Source organism: Nerophis ophidion, linkage group LG12 (genome assembly GCF_033978795.1).
Source record: "Nerophis ophidion isolate RoL-2023_Sa linkage group LG12, RoL_Noph_v1.0, whole genome shotgun sequence".
NCBI classification, from domain to species: Eukaryota; Metazoa; Chordata; class Actinopteri; order Syngnathiformes; family Syngnathidae; genus Nerophis; species Nerophis ophidion.
In genome coordinates, this window is record NC_084622.1 from 48,573,991 (window position 1) to 48,591,196 (window position 17,206).

The 17,206-nt window shown below is 40.2% G+C and overlaps 2 protein-coding genes across 2 annotated transcripts in view; one reads left to right on the plus strand and one right to left on the minus strand.

Annotated features, from left to right (window-relative positions):
* Positions 1-17,206, plus strand: part of LOC133563511 (furin-like) — a 268,307-nt gene that overhangs the window by 136,621 nt on the left and 114,480 nt on the right. Inside the window, exons 4-6 of the mRNA XM_061917673.1 lie at positions 673-768; positions 14,213-14,341; positions 14,465-14,541. Coding sequence (XP_061773657.1) covers positions 673-768; positions 14,213-14,341; positions 14,465-14,541 — 302 coding nt within the window. The remainder of the gene's footprint in view (positions 1-672; positions 769-14,212; positions 14,342-14,464; positions 14,542-17,206) is intronic.
* Positions 1,335-2,233, minus strand: LOC133563512 (baculoviral IAP repeat-containing protein 5.2-like). Its single transcript, XM_061917674.1, has 2 exons — positions 1,728-2,233; positions 1,335-1,540 (listed from the first exon to the last, which is right to left on the minus strand). The coding sequence occupies exon 1, from the start codon at positions 2,162-2,164 to the stop codon at positions 1,736-1,738; it is 429 nt and encodes a 142-aa protein (XP_061773658.1). The 5' UTR covers positions 2,165-2,233; the 3' UTR covers positions 1,335-1,540; positions 1,728-1,735.

A 17,206-nucleotide genomic window follows, 5' to 3' on the forward strand; every position in this document is an offset into this window, starting at 1 on the left:
TGGTGACCCTCGCCCCATCCTTGTTTGTGAATTACTTAGCTTTTCATGTAAGCTACTTTTATACCCAATCATGGCACCCAACTGTTCCCAATTAGCCTGCACAGCTGTGGGATGTTCCATATAAGTGTTTGATGAGCATTCCTCAACTTTACCTTTCCCAACTTCTTTGTCACGTGTTACTGGCATCAAATTCTGAAGTTAATGATTATTTGCAAAAAAAAAAAGTTTATCAGTTTGAACATCAAATATGTTGTCTTTGTGGCATAGTCAACTGAATATGGGTTGAAAATTATTTGCAAATCATTGTATTCCGTTTATATTTAAATCTAACACCATTTCCCAACTCATATGAAAACGGGGTTTGTAGAAAAATAGCAAGATTGTAAGCTTTTATATATAAAAAAGATACAGTCACACTCTTACCTATTGACACCATATACCAGAGCCTTCAGGACTTCAAAGACCCTGTTTTGAATTACTGCACAATGCCCACTTTCCAGAACCCTCTGGAAATTAATTAAATATCCTTTACCACCATACCCATGTGTACAGTTTTATATATTACTGCAGCTGTGTATTTGCACATTCCAAATCTGTTAAATATTGCAGTAACTTTTGAAATTAGAAACTGAGAATGTTAGCATGATACCTGTTTCTGTGTGTACCCCCCAGGTTCTCTGGGCAGAGCAGCAGGTGGTAAAAAGGAGGAAAAGGAGGGATGTCTTTGAGGACCCAACGGACCCTGATTTCCCGAAGCAGTGGTACTTGGTGTGTGTGTGAAGCTCTTTTACCTCTCTGTCGTACAAGTTCCTGGATTTCTTGCTATTCCAAAATAATTGCAAATTGACTTGGTATATTGGTCAAGTGCTTTAGATTTAAAAATCAATAATCCTTAATGGTTTGCCGATTTACTTGTGTATTAGTCAAGTGCATTACATTCAGAGATCCGTGTGATACTGATTGATAGTGCTTTAGCGCCATACATAAGAAAGCTGCCACATTGTCTAGCTCAGGGGGCTCAAACTCAATTTGAGCTGAGGCTGCACAATGTATTCACTTCAGAATCAAATCAAACTTTTGACTAAATTGGTAACTACATCCACCCAGCTGTGTGATCCTGAGCTATGATGGGCCTTAAAGGCCTACTGAAACCCACTACTACTGACCACACAGTCTGATAATTTATATATCAATGATGAAATCTTAACATTGCAACACATTCCAATACTGCCTTTTTAGTTTACTAAATTGCAATTTTAAACTTTCCCGCAAAGTATAAATGGGTTGTACTTGTATAGCGCTTTTCTACCTTCAAGGTACTCAAAGCACTTTGACACTACTTCCACATACCCATTCACACACACATTCACACACTGATGGAGGGAGCTGCCATGCAAGGCGCCAACCAGGACCCATCAGGAGCAAGGGTGAAGTGTCTTGCTCAGGACACAACGGACGTGACGAAGTTGGTACTAGGTGGGAATTGAACCAGGGACCCTCGGGTTGTGCACGGCCACTCTTCCACTGCGCCACGCCGTCCCTACATGAAAACTTATATGGGTAATCAAATATGGTAAAAAAAACATGCACTGAGACCGCACTAAGTAAACCTTAAACTGAAAGGTACAATGTATAAGTAAAATAAAAAATACCGTCCACAATTTACGAATAAAAACGGCAAAGTATAGCTAACACAAAACAAATGCTGTACATATTTACATACACACCCAATGTCTTATTTGCCCATTTCCATCTTGAGAATTTCCGATTTCACCAATCTTGCAGCCACCTCAAACTTGTCGACGGCCTCGTTACAGTTTTTGCTGATGAGGCGCTTGTGCCTCGCCTGGTAGAGCTTCAAGAACTCGTTCAAAGGCAGCTCCTCTACTTTCTTCTTCAGGGCCAAGAAGTGACACGAGGGTGAATGCGATTTGTGCTCTTTCTGTGGGTCATCGTCCGGCTCCCAGCCCTCCAACTCCTTGAGGCAGAAGAAACACGTGGCAGCATCTGGGCTGTTGTCGACAGGCGTGTAAATGAAGCCAGCCTTTGCCATGTTTTCCGGTGTGCAGGCGCAGTCTTCGTCAAATGGCCACCCTTCAAAAGTTTTTAACCTATTCTCGCAAAAGTACATCTTAAATGTATCACTTTCGTTAAAAAGCTCCATTTGCGGATAAAAGTTGTAAAAATGGCAAAAAAACAACAACACACAAGCAAAGCGATTTCAAATAGCCGTCCTTTTGAAAACGTCGCGGAATGATGACGTGTATAATGACGCGTGTGCATGACGTCACCGGTTGTAGCGGACATGTTCTTCCTGCACCGCTCACGGCTAAAAGTTGTCTGCTTTAATCGCATAATTAAACAGTATTCTGGACATCTGTGTTGCTGAATCTTTTGCAATTTTGTTCAATTAATAATGGAGAAGTCAAAGAAGAAAGATGTAGGTGGAAAGCGGTGTATTGCAGCTGCCTTTAGCAACACAAACACAGCCGGTGTTTCCTTGTTTACATTCCCAAAGGTGAAGCTTTACTATGGAACAGAGCGGTCAAGCGAACATGGTTCCCAACCACATGTCAACCGGCAGGTTTCGGTGAGGAAATTGTGGTAATAAGTCGGCTCTTACCGTAGACATGAGCAGAGCTTGCGTCCTCCTGCAGCTGCAGACTCTCTTACCTCCTCCCACCGGAAACACTGGCGGTCACCACACCCCTCCAACTTCCAGGTACCATGTAATCTCACTAAAACACTAGTAACACAATAAGCAGATAAGGTATTTTCTAGAATTATCCCAGTAAATGTGTCTAGTAACATCTGAAACGCTCCCACTGCCCTCGCCTTTATTTTCTTTTTCTAGTCCTTCACTCTCACTATCCTCATCCACAAATCTTTCATCCTCGCTCAAATTAAAGGGGAAATTACGCTCTCGTTGCTGGTGGCTATGATTGTAAACAATGTGAGGATGTGAGGAGCTCCACAACCCGTGATGTCATGCGCACATCGTCTGCTACAGGCAAGGCTTTTTTATTAGCGACCAAAAGTTGCGAACTTTATCGTCGATGTTCTCTACTAAATCTTTTCAGCAAAAATATGGCAATATCGCGAAATGATCAAGTATGACACATAGAATGGACCTGCTATCCCCGTTTAAATAAGAAAATCTCATTTCATTAGGCCTTTAAGTTAATATACATGTAAAATGATTAATATTTTGACACTGTTGAGTTCCATAAGGAAATGGTAAAACTCTTCAGCTTGCTTAAGTAGGGACTGCACTTTTTGGGGAATGTTGCCTGTCGTCCACCATCATTATGAAAGACATGACAACGGATGTTATTTTCTTTTTTCATTTTAAATAAATGCGATCAAAATTATGCTTACAATGGAGCCCATAGGAGCCGCGCAATTCCGCCTACAAAGCCCTTAAAAACTTCCAAACACCTCCATTGAGGTTTGATGTATTTATATATGTAAGGTAGTAACGGGCACAATTATAATAACATTTGATATTTACATATTTTTAGCATTCATTTTAAAAAGTCATCACAATGTTTTTTGTTGTTTTTCTTAATCACTTATTTTTACTCACTGCAGACTTTTAGAGCCAACAAATATAATAAAACATCACTTACTGTACAATATCTGCTGTCGTTCAGATGCCGACTGTTAGGATGTTCATGTATTCTCATTTTGAAGAAGAATGACTTCTAATGCTCACAAAGAAAATAGATGGAGGGATGGAGGTTACAGAGTTTCAAAAACTCTGTCTTCACCGTGTGCGTGTAAAATGGAGAGTTACGGATTGTCCCAGTCTGATGTCACAACTTTATCCTTCACAAGTACAATAGTAAACAAAACTGTCTTGTTGGCTTTAAAACTTACTGCAGCTTTCACTATACTTTGATAAAAAGAGGCAATATTATGGGCTTCAAAGGACACTGCTCCTGCTACACTTTCCTATTCTGTGGACAAGATCCCGGTCGGACCTCTAGCTAGATAGGACAAATGTGGTTATAGTGTTAGTTTATTTGGAACATGCATACAATTATGCATCACATTTTTTTATTTTTCTCCTTACATGTCTGAAAAGCAGTAAGAAGAAGCATAGCTTATTCAATCATACACATTTTTCGTTTCATAGCAATGTCTAACACTTGTATTTGTCCTTAATCTGAATAAATAAATGAGCAAGTAAATGAATACATAGATAAATGAGTAGATAAATAAATATTAGATATATGAGATGAATAAATATCATACATAAATAGTAATTATGATTAATTAGATAGATTAGATTAGATAGTACTTTATTCCGTCAGGAGAGTTCCTTCAGGAAAATTACAATTTTCAGCACAATCCCATTCAAGATCAGACAAACATTAAAGGGAGACAGAACAGGATCGCTGACGGGTCTGCCGGCTTCCAGCGCCCCTTACAAAAAAGATGACATACAGGTAAACAAGGGGGGGGAGAGAAAAGAATAGAAGATTAAAATAAAATTAAAAACATCGGTCTTAGCCTGGGCCCTGGAGTGGGGGTGCAGACTGAGGCTAAGGGAAAAAAAACGACAACTCATAGCCATAGTACACATCCCTCTTCCATGTGTGTAAGAGGGAAACATCAAACATCAAAGAACACAGAGGACATTAAAGACATTAAAGCAGCAGATACAACCAGACACTTCTACATACAGCTATGAACAAAAAGTAAAAGAAACATATCCACTGTGGTGGCCTCTGCGGTGTTCCACGCCATCGTCCGCTGGGGAGGAGGGAGCATGGCCAGAGACAGGAGCAGACCCAACAAAGCAACCAAGACAGCCGACTCCACTCTCGGCCAGTGTCCAGTCCGCATGGATGAGCGAGGATACGTCCAAGGTGACTGAGGTGTCCGACACCTGCTCACCCAGCCAAGACACCGCGAAGCCTCTCCGTCCCAGCTCTGCAGCCCTGTCCCCTCATCCGCATCTCCTCCAGTCCCTCCAAACAGACTCTGGTGTGGCAGAGACCCAGCAGCTGGTCTCCATGGCCAAAAGGCTCCCGGGAGGCAGATCCAGAAGTCCTCAAAAAAAGCACCACAGAGGTCACGAAAGTGCTACCCCTTGTCACACAGTCCCAAAGGGTCCCGGACCAAAATGGAAAAAAAATATAATAACACATGAAAACAAGAGGGAAACACAAAAGGATGATACAAGAGCACAGAGCTCCTGCCTACAGCAGCCACTACAGCAGTGCCAACTTGGAAGTTATTATCCACATAATGAGATGAATAAGATTACCTCGTTTTTAACTATGTTCAAGGTGCTTATCGGGATTATTCTTCCTGGTACTTGTCAGGAAGTGGTGGTGACAAACCCCAAGATGCAGAGATGGCAAGCTTGGTGCATAAAAACGTGGTTTTAATGCCCCCAAAAAATGCAGGTAAGACATGAACCAGGAGTCAGGAAACAGCAAACAGGAAAAGGAATCAGGAACCAGGGAATAGCTCACAGCATACAAGAAACAGGGAGAACTGGAGACTGCATGCAGTCCACAGCATACAGCAAACAATACTCCAGCCTTGACTGGAGGGCAAAGCAGGTATAAATAGCAGCCGACTGATTGACACCAGGTATGGCCAGGTGCCAATCAGCCGGAGCTGAGGGGAATCAGCGCAAAGGGAGGCAAGCAGGAAACTGAACAAAAATAAGAGTGCTGACATGAACTAAAACACAAACAGAGGGAAAACAAAAACATAACCAAACTGTCAGTGACAAGCCTGATAGTACTTCAACACTTTGAGTTTGAACTTGTTCCTCAAAAAGGATTATAGTGCATTGTTTGACTTATTTGCTGAACCCATTCCAAAACCTATTTCCACATACTGATAGGCTTAATGTCTTGCATGTTGTGTGTACAAACAAATGTCTTAAGTAAAAAAAATTCCTGAGTCATATTTCTCCTTGTTTGTCAAGAATTGTTGTACATCATCGCTTAGCAGGTTATAATTTTTGTGTGCATAATTTTAGTTATTTGCAAATGCACCAAATCATTGAATTTCAATATTTTTTATTTAATAAATTAAGGGTTTGAATGTTCTCGTTAGCCAAAGTTAGGTATTTTGTAATGAAGCATACTTTTGTAGTTATTTCCCCATATTTCTACACTAACTCAGATATGGTAACACTAGCGAGCAATAGAGAATGTGTAGTGATTTTTGGTCTCAAACAAATTTTGCTTTATTCATTATTGGCCCATTTATTGTCACCTTATGCTGTATATTTTTTATATTAAAGTTCCAGTTTATTTTATCGCCTATTGTTGGACCCCAACATGTTTATTTTTTTACTCCATCAAAATCTACTCTGTCTATTTGTATGTGTTTCACTTTCTCTTATGTTGTTAAAATATTATTTTCATTTGACTGAGATTCAAAGATGTGAAAAAGTCTGTTTTTGTCAAACCATCGATTTAATTTGTTAATTTCTTCTGTTATAATTTGTATTAGCTTTTGTGCGTTCTGTCCTGAACAAAACAAGAGTTGTGTCATCTGCAAGTAGTACTAACTAAGTACTATCTCTACAAATGTCGTTTATAAAGAGATTGAGCAAGTTTGGTAAAAGTATTGATCCCTGGGGGTACATGGCAAAATATATTTAGCGTATTTGCTTAGTTTCATATATTGCTTGCAGCTAGTTAAGTAGCTTCTTACCCAATTCAAGACAGTTGGAATAAGAAGCTCCAAAAACGGGGGGCCATAGGGCCTGAGAGGGATTGAGAGTAGTTCTAAGTACTCTGTGATACAGGACTTTTCAGAGGCGGTATAGTACCGAATATGGTTCATTAGTATCACAGTACTTTACTAATACCGGTATACCGCACAATTCTACTACCAACAATAAAAAACTCATTCCAACTGTGGGTTTTAACCCCTATTCATCACAAAACAATTTGCATTCACTCACACAAGCATGCACTAACAGACAAGAACATCTAAGTCACTTCCACATAATGTGTCATATATTTAATTGAAAAGCTGCAATTAAACCTTAGCTTCTTGATTTGCAATGTTCAAACAAATGTAAATGTGTACTTTATAGAGCATTCAGACAATCATGCATACAGCTAAACTTATTTTGTATGTTGTTAGTATTTTAGAGTGCCTTTTATATTCAACCCTAACCCTTTACTCGAACAATAATATTAATAATAATAAAAACATTGTTGTTTTGCTATATTATATAGTATAAAGTACATTATTCAATATTTTTTTAAACGCAGAGATGTTATTCTGACATTTAGTTGCAAAATTTCCTACATTTGTAAGTAACATAGCCTCTCTTTTTAGGGCATCAATATGCAATGTGCGTAAGAGTGAGCTGATTCAGACTAAAAGTATATTTAACCATGTTCACACACTTTGAATACAATGGTCTGCTATTTCATATGATATTTCACATAATCAATACTCGTTTAAAAGCATAACTTACAAGTTAGGGATATATTACTCATATAAACATAGTTTTGAACTACAAAACCAACGATCTTTTTTTTCTTCGTTTAAATATGTTTATAATAGCATAACAAGCCATAATGATTTAAAAAGCGCTTTTATATAGTGAGACCCAATATCTAAGTTACATTTAAACCAGTGTGGGTGGCAAAGGGGGTTAAGTGCCTTGCCCAAGGACACAACGGCAGTGACTAGGATGGCGGTTAGAGCTAAGGTTAGAGTATTATTGTGTCATGGTCTGTCACATAATTGTATTCCTTGTTTTGAGTTTGTTGGCGTTTTCTTATGTTTTTGGGTCTTGTTGCGTTTGGACCAGTTGTTCCTCTTTTTGGGAATTTAAGCTGATGGTCACCCCCAAGTTCTTTCGATGGCACATAAACTGATTTTAAATGAATCCCAGACAGAGTAGTTATTTTGACAGTTTATTCCAAAGCTTTGGGAGACCTATCTATGAACAACAACTTCAAATTGCATCGACCAAGTTGATCTGACAATAGTACGGAAGTCTTGCCTTTTTCAATACGCCACTCGCCCTCCCCTCTCGCCTACAAAGCGAATACACTTATCTATTGTCTTCCCCAGCTGGAGCCAACCTGCATTCCGAGCACAAGGTTGTCTACAGTGTACCATCGGTCAGGAGATAGGGAAAAGATAAACAGAGTACAAGATAGAACACTAGCTATTTCAAATATGACTATGGAACAAAATAAATAACTTTAGAATATGGATATATGTAGATATCTATCTCTGTCAGTTTTAATTCCGGTTTAGTGCTCTTATTATGGTCGTTTTTTCTGTTTTGTTTGGGTGTTCTTGCAAGCGGTTAGACTCCTGCGTCTGAGCGTCTGTTGCAATCCTTTGTTGGGACTTTGTGAATGTTTATTCATGTGGACGCTTTTCCTTCCGCACTTCTCTGCACGTAAGACTTTGCATTTAAGAATGTGCATAAAGGAAAACAGATTATTATTATTATCATTATTAGTAGTAGTAGTAGTATTATTATTATCATTATTATTATTATTATTATTATTATTATTATTACTATTATTGCTTTAGTAAAGGGTTAGGGTTAAATAATAAATAAATAAAAATATCACTCTTAAATACTAACAAAATAAGTTTAGCTGTAGGAAAAACAGCATTGAAACCATAGGAATACATGAATGTCTAAAAGCTTTATAAAGTACACATTCAATCGTGTATAAACATTGTAAATCAAGAAGCTAAGGTTTAATTGCAGCTTTTCCATTAAATATATGACACATTATGTGAAAGTGACTAAGATGTTCCTGTCTGAATGCAAATTGTCTTGTGAGGAATGGGGGATAGTCAGCTCACTCTTACATACAAAGCTTATTGGTGCCATTAAAATTATATAAATTAGTCAAAAACGAGAGGCTATGTTAATTACAATGTAAATAATTTTGTATTTAAATGTCAGAGTAACATCTAGCTGTTTATATACATATACCATGTCTTTTTACTATACAATATAGTTAAAAAGTAATTAAATACATAAGACACATCCTATACAATTATGATTTTTGTGTGTGTTGTACATGCATTTGTTTATAAATGTTATTTGTAGTATTGTTAAAACCAACTGTTGAAATGGCCTAAGACAATACTACCCATGTTTAACTTTTGTTATTTTGTGTTTTTTGTTGCATTTTGTTTCTCCATTTGTTTACTATGGCTTTACTCCTTCTGATCTTAATTACCAGTTTACAATGTAATTAAAAAATGATTAGATGGACTATTAAACACTACCTTATGTTGTTATTGGCGGCGTGGTTTTTTTTTCCCGTTCTTTTTTTTAGTCCTTGGCCCTGCACTCTTCAGCATCTACATGCTGCAGCTAGGTGACATCAAACGCAAATACGGTGTTAGCTTTCACTGTTATGCTGATGACACCCAACTGTACATGCCCCTAAAACTGACCAACACGCCGGATTGTAGTCAGCTGGAGGCGTGTCTTAATGAAATTAAACAATGGATGTCCGCCAACTTTTTGCAACTCAACGCCAAAAAAACGGAAATGCTGATTATCGGTCCTGCTAGACACCGACCTCTATTTAATAATACAACTTTAACATTTGACAACCAAACAATTAAACAAGGCGACTCGGTAAAGAATCTGGGTATTATCTTCGACCCAACTCTCTCCTTTGAGTCACACATTAAAAGCGTTACTAAAACGGCCTTCTTTCATCACCGCAATATCGCTAAAATTCGCTCCATTTTGTCCACTAAAGACGCCGAGATCATTATCCATGCGTTTGTTACGTCTCGTCTCGATTACTGTAACGTATTATTTTCGGGTCTCCCCATGTCTAGCATTAAAAGATTACAGTTGGTACAAAATGCGGCTGCTAGACTTTTGACAAGAACAAGAAAGTTTGATCATATTATGCCAAACTGGCTCACCTGCACTGGCTTCCTGTGCACTTAAGATGTGACTTTAAGGTTTTACTACTTACGTATAAAATACTACACGGTCTAGCTCCAGCCTATCTTGCCGATTGTATTGTACCATATGTCCCGGCAAGAAATCTGTGTTCAAAGGACTCCGGCTTATTAGTGATTCCCAGAGCCCAAAAAAAGTCTGCGGGCTATAGAGCGTTTTCCGTTCGGGCTCCAGTACTCTGGAATGCCCTCCCAGTAACAGTTCGAGATGCTACCTCAGTAGAAACATTTAAGTCTCATCTCAAAACTAATTTGTATACTCTAGCCTTTAAATAGACCCCCTTTTTAGAACAGTTGATCTGCCGTTTCTTTTGTTTTTCTCATATGTCCCCCCCTCCCTTGTGGAGGGGGGCCGGTCCAGTGGCCATGGATGAAGTACTGGCTGTCCAGAGTCGGGACCCAGGATGGACTGCTCGTCCAGAGTCGGGAACCAGGATGGGGACATCGCTGCGCTGCTGATCCGCCTCCGTTTGGGATGGTTTCCTGCTGGCTCCATTTTGGACGGGACTCTCGCTACTATATTGGATCCACTTTGAACTGGATTCTCACGGTTATGGTAGATCCACTATGGATTGGACTTTCACAATATCACAATATTCGGTCGACATCCATTGCTTTCGGTCAACTGGGGGGGGGGGAGTTGCCCACATATGCGGTCTTCTGGTGAGGGCTGTCGCATTCTCCGTTCCCTCCTTCCCTGCTTGCTCTCTTTGTCTTTGTCCTTGTCTGAACTTTTTAAAAGCCTCGTTCTTTGCGCTGTCCTCTAATCCAAATTTCAATATGAATATGATCAGCTGGACTCTTGACGCTATTGACACAGTCTTTTCGACAAGAAAAAGAGGTTCGGGGGAGCCTGGCTGCCCTGATGGAACCATCGCTGCGGGTTAGGTGCGGGACTCCTGGAACACATGGAGGATCATGTGCCTCTCAGCTCTTTCCATCGAGGACGTCGAAGACATCTACCTATTTGGAGCTGTGATCACGGGGCACTTGCTGATTGGGCTGGGCATTGCTCTGGTGTGTCGACAAATTCGGAAGACGATGCCAGCCACTCAAGGGGCCCAACGGCTGTTCAACGCAATGGAAGGATTGGGTCTGGCTGTGGGAGCACAGACTTGTGCGAATTCTGAGTTGAATCGCAAAATGGATCTCATCTTGGAAAAGTTTGCAGAGAAGGAATAATTAATTGGAACTAAAAGAGGTCCAGCATGGACAAGCAGAGAAGACAAGTCAACATTTTGTCTTCTCGAAGGAAAACTACTTTTTATCTACGATTTGGACTCCCTGAATGGCCTTGCCATGGAGCAGGCTGTTCTGAAGAAAATCTCTCGAAGACTTCTCAAAGATAGACGCTTTTGACCTTCCTTTTTGCCAACAACATCTGTAGCCAAACTTTATCGGGCTCAGCCATACAAAAACACTTCACCTCTCCCGAGTTAATTGGGCATACGCACACACATGACCCCGACCCTTAAATCAACACCCTCACCAACGCTTATCTCCTCTGGGGTTGTGAAATGGCCGAGCGGCGCTACAGAGCGAACAGCGGGCCTGCGCAAACCCACCCCTCCCTCTGTTGCAAGTTGGTGTGATATATGCATGTTTAATGTGTGCCATGCTATGTGAGGTTTTTTCCTTGGACTCAGACTAGACCTCTGCTGAGGGTCTAGCCTTGGACTGATATTTTTTTACCCCCCCCCCCCCCCCTTTCCTAATGTCACCCTTTTCTTATCTTTTTAAGGAGTGCTGTAACCGGCTGATCCGTCGGCGGTCTCGTCTTGTCCCCCCCGTAACGTATGTCTGTTCTTAGCGGGACTGTGCCGAAAATGTAATTTCAGTTCTGATGTGTCTTGTACATGTTGGAACGGACAAATAAAAATGATTCTGATTCTGATTCTGATTCTGATTCTGATTCCGATTCTGATTCTCCAAGGTTTCTCATAGTCATCATTGTCGACGTCCCACTGGGGTGAGTTTTTCCTTGCCCTTATGAGGGCTCTACTGAGGATGTCGTTGTGGTTTGTGCAGCCCTTTGAAACACTTGGGATTCAGGGCTATATAAATAAACATTGATTAATTGATTTTTTTTTTGGATGCTTCAGTTGGTCACAGTCTCATCTTTTAGCTTTTTGTTTGCATGTTGTTGCAAAAGATAAATAACATGGTTATTGGATAACATAAAGCAGTCATGAACAGGAGTTGAGACAACACATCTATTGTTGCACACAAGGACTCTGTTTTTTACACAGCTTTGACTTGACAACTAAATAGAGGAAGGAAATGATACAACAGTTAGAGCTGATGCTTTCACTTGGCTGTATATTTTACATCGTGGTTAAATAAATATGTGGCTAGACCCCAAAATGTATTGTGTCAACCCTAAGCTGCATTTTCTCTTTGCCAGTTACATTGTTTTATTTGCCCTGGAGAACTCCCTTGATAGTGTGTATGTAATTATAGATAACACACTTATGCCAATTGTCAATGCCACACCAGCTATAGTAGGAGACTTAACCATGGAAGCTTTTCCTCAGAAGCGGTGTGCAACAATAATGTGAAATTCAGATTTTAATATTTACAACCCGCCCATGATGTTTTAAGGCGTTGTTGATCTCTACTTAGATTATTTTAAACAAATTAATTAGAATTTAATTGATCCCCTGGGATTTTGTGTTTCAGGGATATTGCGGTTCCAATAGCAACAACAGCATATGTAGTAAAGATGCGCGGAGAGGCAAATACTGTATATCATCCGCAACCGCATCACTAAAGTCGTCATCCACCCGCTGTGCACCCGAACCAACATTTTATCAGAACCGCAACCGGCCGTTGTTATATATCCGAAGTCGACGACTTTTACCACTAAAAGAGCTAGTTTGACCCGTGTCACAAAGTAAAGAAGGCAATGGGAGCCGCTAACGTTCCCGCGAATATCCGATGGTGCTGATTCTGATAACGGGAATAAGGGCGTGCTGTAAAGCCATTGCCTTTGACACCTTCAACAACATGTACGTACCGTTTGCCAGTCCAGCAACATGCTGTATGCAGGATCAGCAAACACACGTACAAGATTGAAGGGCATACTGGGTGATACAGAGTACACTAATGCTTGTCATATAAACAATTTTAACACTCTTACTAATATGCGCCACACTGTGAAGCCACACCAAACAAGAATGACAAACACATTTCGGGAGAACATCCTCACAGTAACACAACATAAACGCAACACAACAAATACCCAGAATCCTTTGCATCCATGACACTTCCTGAATATACTTTTCGCCCCCAACCCCGCCCACCTTACCGACACACGGGCGGGGTTTGCTGCTAGTGGGGTGTATAATATAGTCGGGGATTGTCATGGATGCAAAGTATTCTGGGTATTTGTTGTGTTGCGTTTATGTTGTGTTACTGTGAGGATGTTCTCCCGAAATGTGTTTGTCATTCTTCTTTGATGTGGCTTCACAGCGTGGCGCATATTAGTAAGAGTGTTAAAATTGTTTATATCACAACCATTAGTGTACTCTGTATCACCCAGTATTCCTTGCAGTCGTGTGCGTGTGTCAGTGGAAGCCACTCACAACATATTGCTGGACTTGCAAGTAAATTGTACATGTTGTAGAAGGCGTCAAAGGCAATGGCTTGATAGCACGCCCTAATACTTATTAACCGGGTGAATGCCGGCAGACTTTCTTGAGAATGTTTACGTCAACTAATGTTTTCTTCGCTTTGTGACACGGGTCCAAAATGGCTCTTTGAACGGTAAAAGTTACCGATCTCTGAACCATGTATATCATATTTTTCCAAATGGTTCAACCGCCACCTGCCCAAATCTATTTAAAATCAATTTTTTCGTTATGTCAGCCGCCCGACCCGCGGTTTATCCGCGGACTCCGCGGATGAGACCCCAAACCGCGCATCTCTAATGTGTAGTGTACTGAGCAGTGGCAATGTGAGCACGGCACACAGAGTAATCACCTAATTGATCAAATAAAATAATACAAGTTTTATAATTGTATATCGCGGTTTAATTTACAAAATACTTTGTATAGTACAATGTTAAAATGTCAGAGTTCCATTTTTAGGGTGACCAAACTGTAATGTTTAATCTCTGTTGTTCATTGACATTACTATGTCTCTGCCTAGTGTATGTTTTGTTATGCAAGGATCATTTAAAAATACATGTAAATTCTCAAAAATGCAGTGTAATTCCAGTCTAGAAAACATTTGTATAACTGTCTTATGTCTCCCTCAGTCCACCCCAACTCATCAGGACTTGAATACCAAAGTAGCCTGGGCTCAGGGTTACACTGGAAAAGGTATTGTGGTGACTATTCTGGATGATGGCATTGAAAAAGACCACCCTGATCTCATCAGCAATTATGTAAGTCTAAAACAAAATAAGGGACATATTTAGACAACCCAGACCTGAATTTTACAGAACTAAGTAACCATTTAAAGAAAATTCCCGCCATGAGTGTTTCAACTTTGGTTTGTGGTTTCTTAGGACCCAGAGGCAAGCTACGATGTTAATGATGGAGATGCTGACCCCCAACCAAGATACACCCAGCGTAATGAGAACAGGTACTAAGCATTAAACACAACATTTTAGCAATGGATTGGTTTTAATTAGTAGGTGCTCAGAATCATTCATAAAATGCTCATAAAGAACACTGGGATTTTCTGATCGTTATTACTCGGATTACTACATCAGAATTAATACAGATGAAGCGAGTCTGCATGCACTGATCAGAGTGCACCATGTCTATAGCTTTATGTTTGAACAACATCATTTCTAATTTGAAAGTTAAATACAATTGAAAATGTTCCACTTCATCTTAATCCTGTTTTTAGAATCAAGGTCCAAGCCATACACCCTCAAAGCTGTTTTGGCACTTATTTATTCCGCACACAAGCCTTTATTTTCTTGCCCGTAGTGAGTTTTGCATACAACCCCTTAAGTCTTTAGTGATTGGAATAAAACTCGCTGTTGTCATGTCTTTGTGAACATGTTCTATTTAGTTTGGTTCTTTTTTGTTTTTAACTCCTTTATTTCCTGTTTTTGCGCACCATGGTTTGTTTTTGTTTCCATGACTACCAATCAGTTCACCTGTTCTCATGACTCACGCACCTGATTCACTTGGACTCATGCACCCGTTGTCAATCACCACGTCACCATTTAAGCCTGCAGTTGCCAGGCAGTCAGCCTGGCAACATCACCCTCTGTCATCTTCTACTCACTTGAAACTGTGGTGAACTGAATTCTCCTAATTTTTCTGTGTTGGTTTGCACGTCATGTTGACTCTCGCTCTCCCCCACAGTCTGGAGTGCAGCTGACGCTGGGCAATCTTGCACACCTGAAGTTGATTAAGGTGGCCTATTTAGTCTGGGTGCTGACGGCCTGTCAGTGACGGAACTTTGTGTCCACTGCAAGTTTCAACTCGCATGTGTCTAGGCCTCTTTCACACTAGCGGTCTTTCTAGTCTGTCTTGTGCACCTCTCAGGTTTACCTATTATATCCTAGCCTTGTCTAGCGCCTTTAGTTAGCATTTTGTTTTTCTGTTACGAAATATGAGAGTGGATCCCAAGGATGCAGAGACGTATTTTGGTTATAGTAAAGTTCTTCCTTTATTTTGGTGGAAGTGGGACGTAGCCAAAACAAAAGGCGATGGTGGAAATAAAAAAACACACCATGAAGAACAACTATATCAAACAACCAAAAAATAGAACAGGAAGCGCTAGACAAAGCTAGGAACAATACAGGCCGGGAAAAATACCAAACAGGGGTACAAAGTACAAAAATAAGGACGCTAGATGAAGCTAGGATAATTTTCTTCAAAAACAAAGTAAAACAAAGAAACAAAATGCTAACTAAAGGCGCTAGACAAGGCTGGGGTATAATAGGCAAACCTGAGAGGCACACAAGACAGACTAGAAAGACTGCTAGTGTGAAGGAGGCCAAGACACATGTGAGTTGAAACTTGCAGTGGACACAAAGTTCCGTCACTGACAGGCCGTCAGCACCCAGACTAAATAGGCCACCTTAATCAACTTCAGGTGTGCAAGATTGCCCAGCGTCAGCTGCACTCCAGACTGTGGGTGAGAGCGAGAGTCAACATGGCGTGCAAACCAACACAGAAAAATTCGGAAAATTCAGTTCACCACAGAAACACCCTTGTTATCCATGTCGATGATCAATGTTCCTTTCTCGTTCCAAGTAAGTTTTTCTTTATTCGTGCCGCAGTGCAAGTTTTTGTTTTATGTCCATAGTTTTGCCTTAGTGCAAGTTTTTTGTTTTCATAGCCAAGTTTTGAACCTCCTCTGTGAAGGCTTTTCGTTGGTTCCTTTTTTTAAGTTATTAATTAAAAGATGTCCTTACCTTCACGCCGTGTCCACTCCAATCGCTTTGCACCACACCAAAGTCCAAGTCATGACTGCTGTTTGTCTATGTAATGCTGCTCTGATTTACGCTGAACCGCCTGTAGTAAATGAGAGGCAGCATGGATTTTCATAAATACACTGCAAAAATGGTTGTTTATGTTGCTGCTGTTATTTTTCTTAATGTCAATTTCTACATGGAGTGGGTTGGGGCAACGTGCATCAATCTTTGTGCAATTATAGACGCCTTTAGATAAAACAGTAACTGTCTCTGCCTAGCCCTTCTTGTTGCAGGCAATTGTGAAGTATGGTCCATGAAAAATTGATATCAATACTCGACGCTGCTAATGTCTGTGTTCTTGTAGTAATCAATGTAATTATGTTCATGATATACAATCACATTTTTTAACACTGATAATAACTGTCGAGTTATTTTGTTAGGGTTTTTTACACAGCATCGACCTAGTGCAATTTGAAAAGGGGAGCCTGAATTTCAAATGCTTTATATCAGGTATATTTTGTAGGCATGAACAATCACAACATTACTTAGAGGCAATCTGCTATGAATATGCCTATTTGCTCGCCAGGTGCTGGAGCCTGTGGTGAAGCATCAGAACAGACGTATTATTTCTTGTCGATGCCCTGAGGGTGAGTAGTCATGCAGAGACTAGTCGTGTAGAGAAACCTCAGCCTGTTCTGTCAGTATTGAGTAAATATATCTTGTCACATTGTCCCACTAAAAGAACAAAGCACCACCGGAAGGGCTTACTCAATGTCTTTGATTTAGCTTCCTTACAGAGATGAATATTCACCTTGAAAAGACACACGGGACATGTTTTTTAAAGACTTCGTTTTAAATCAGAGGGATACA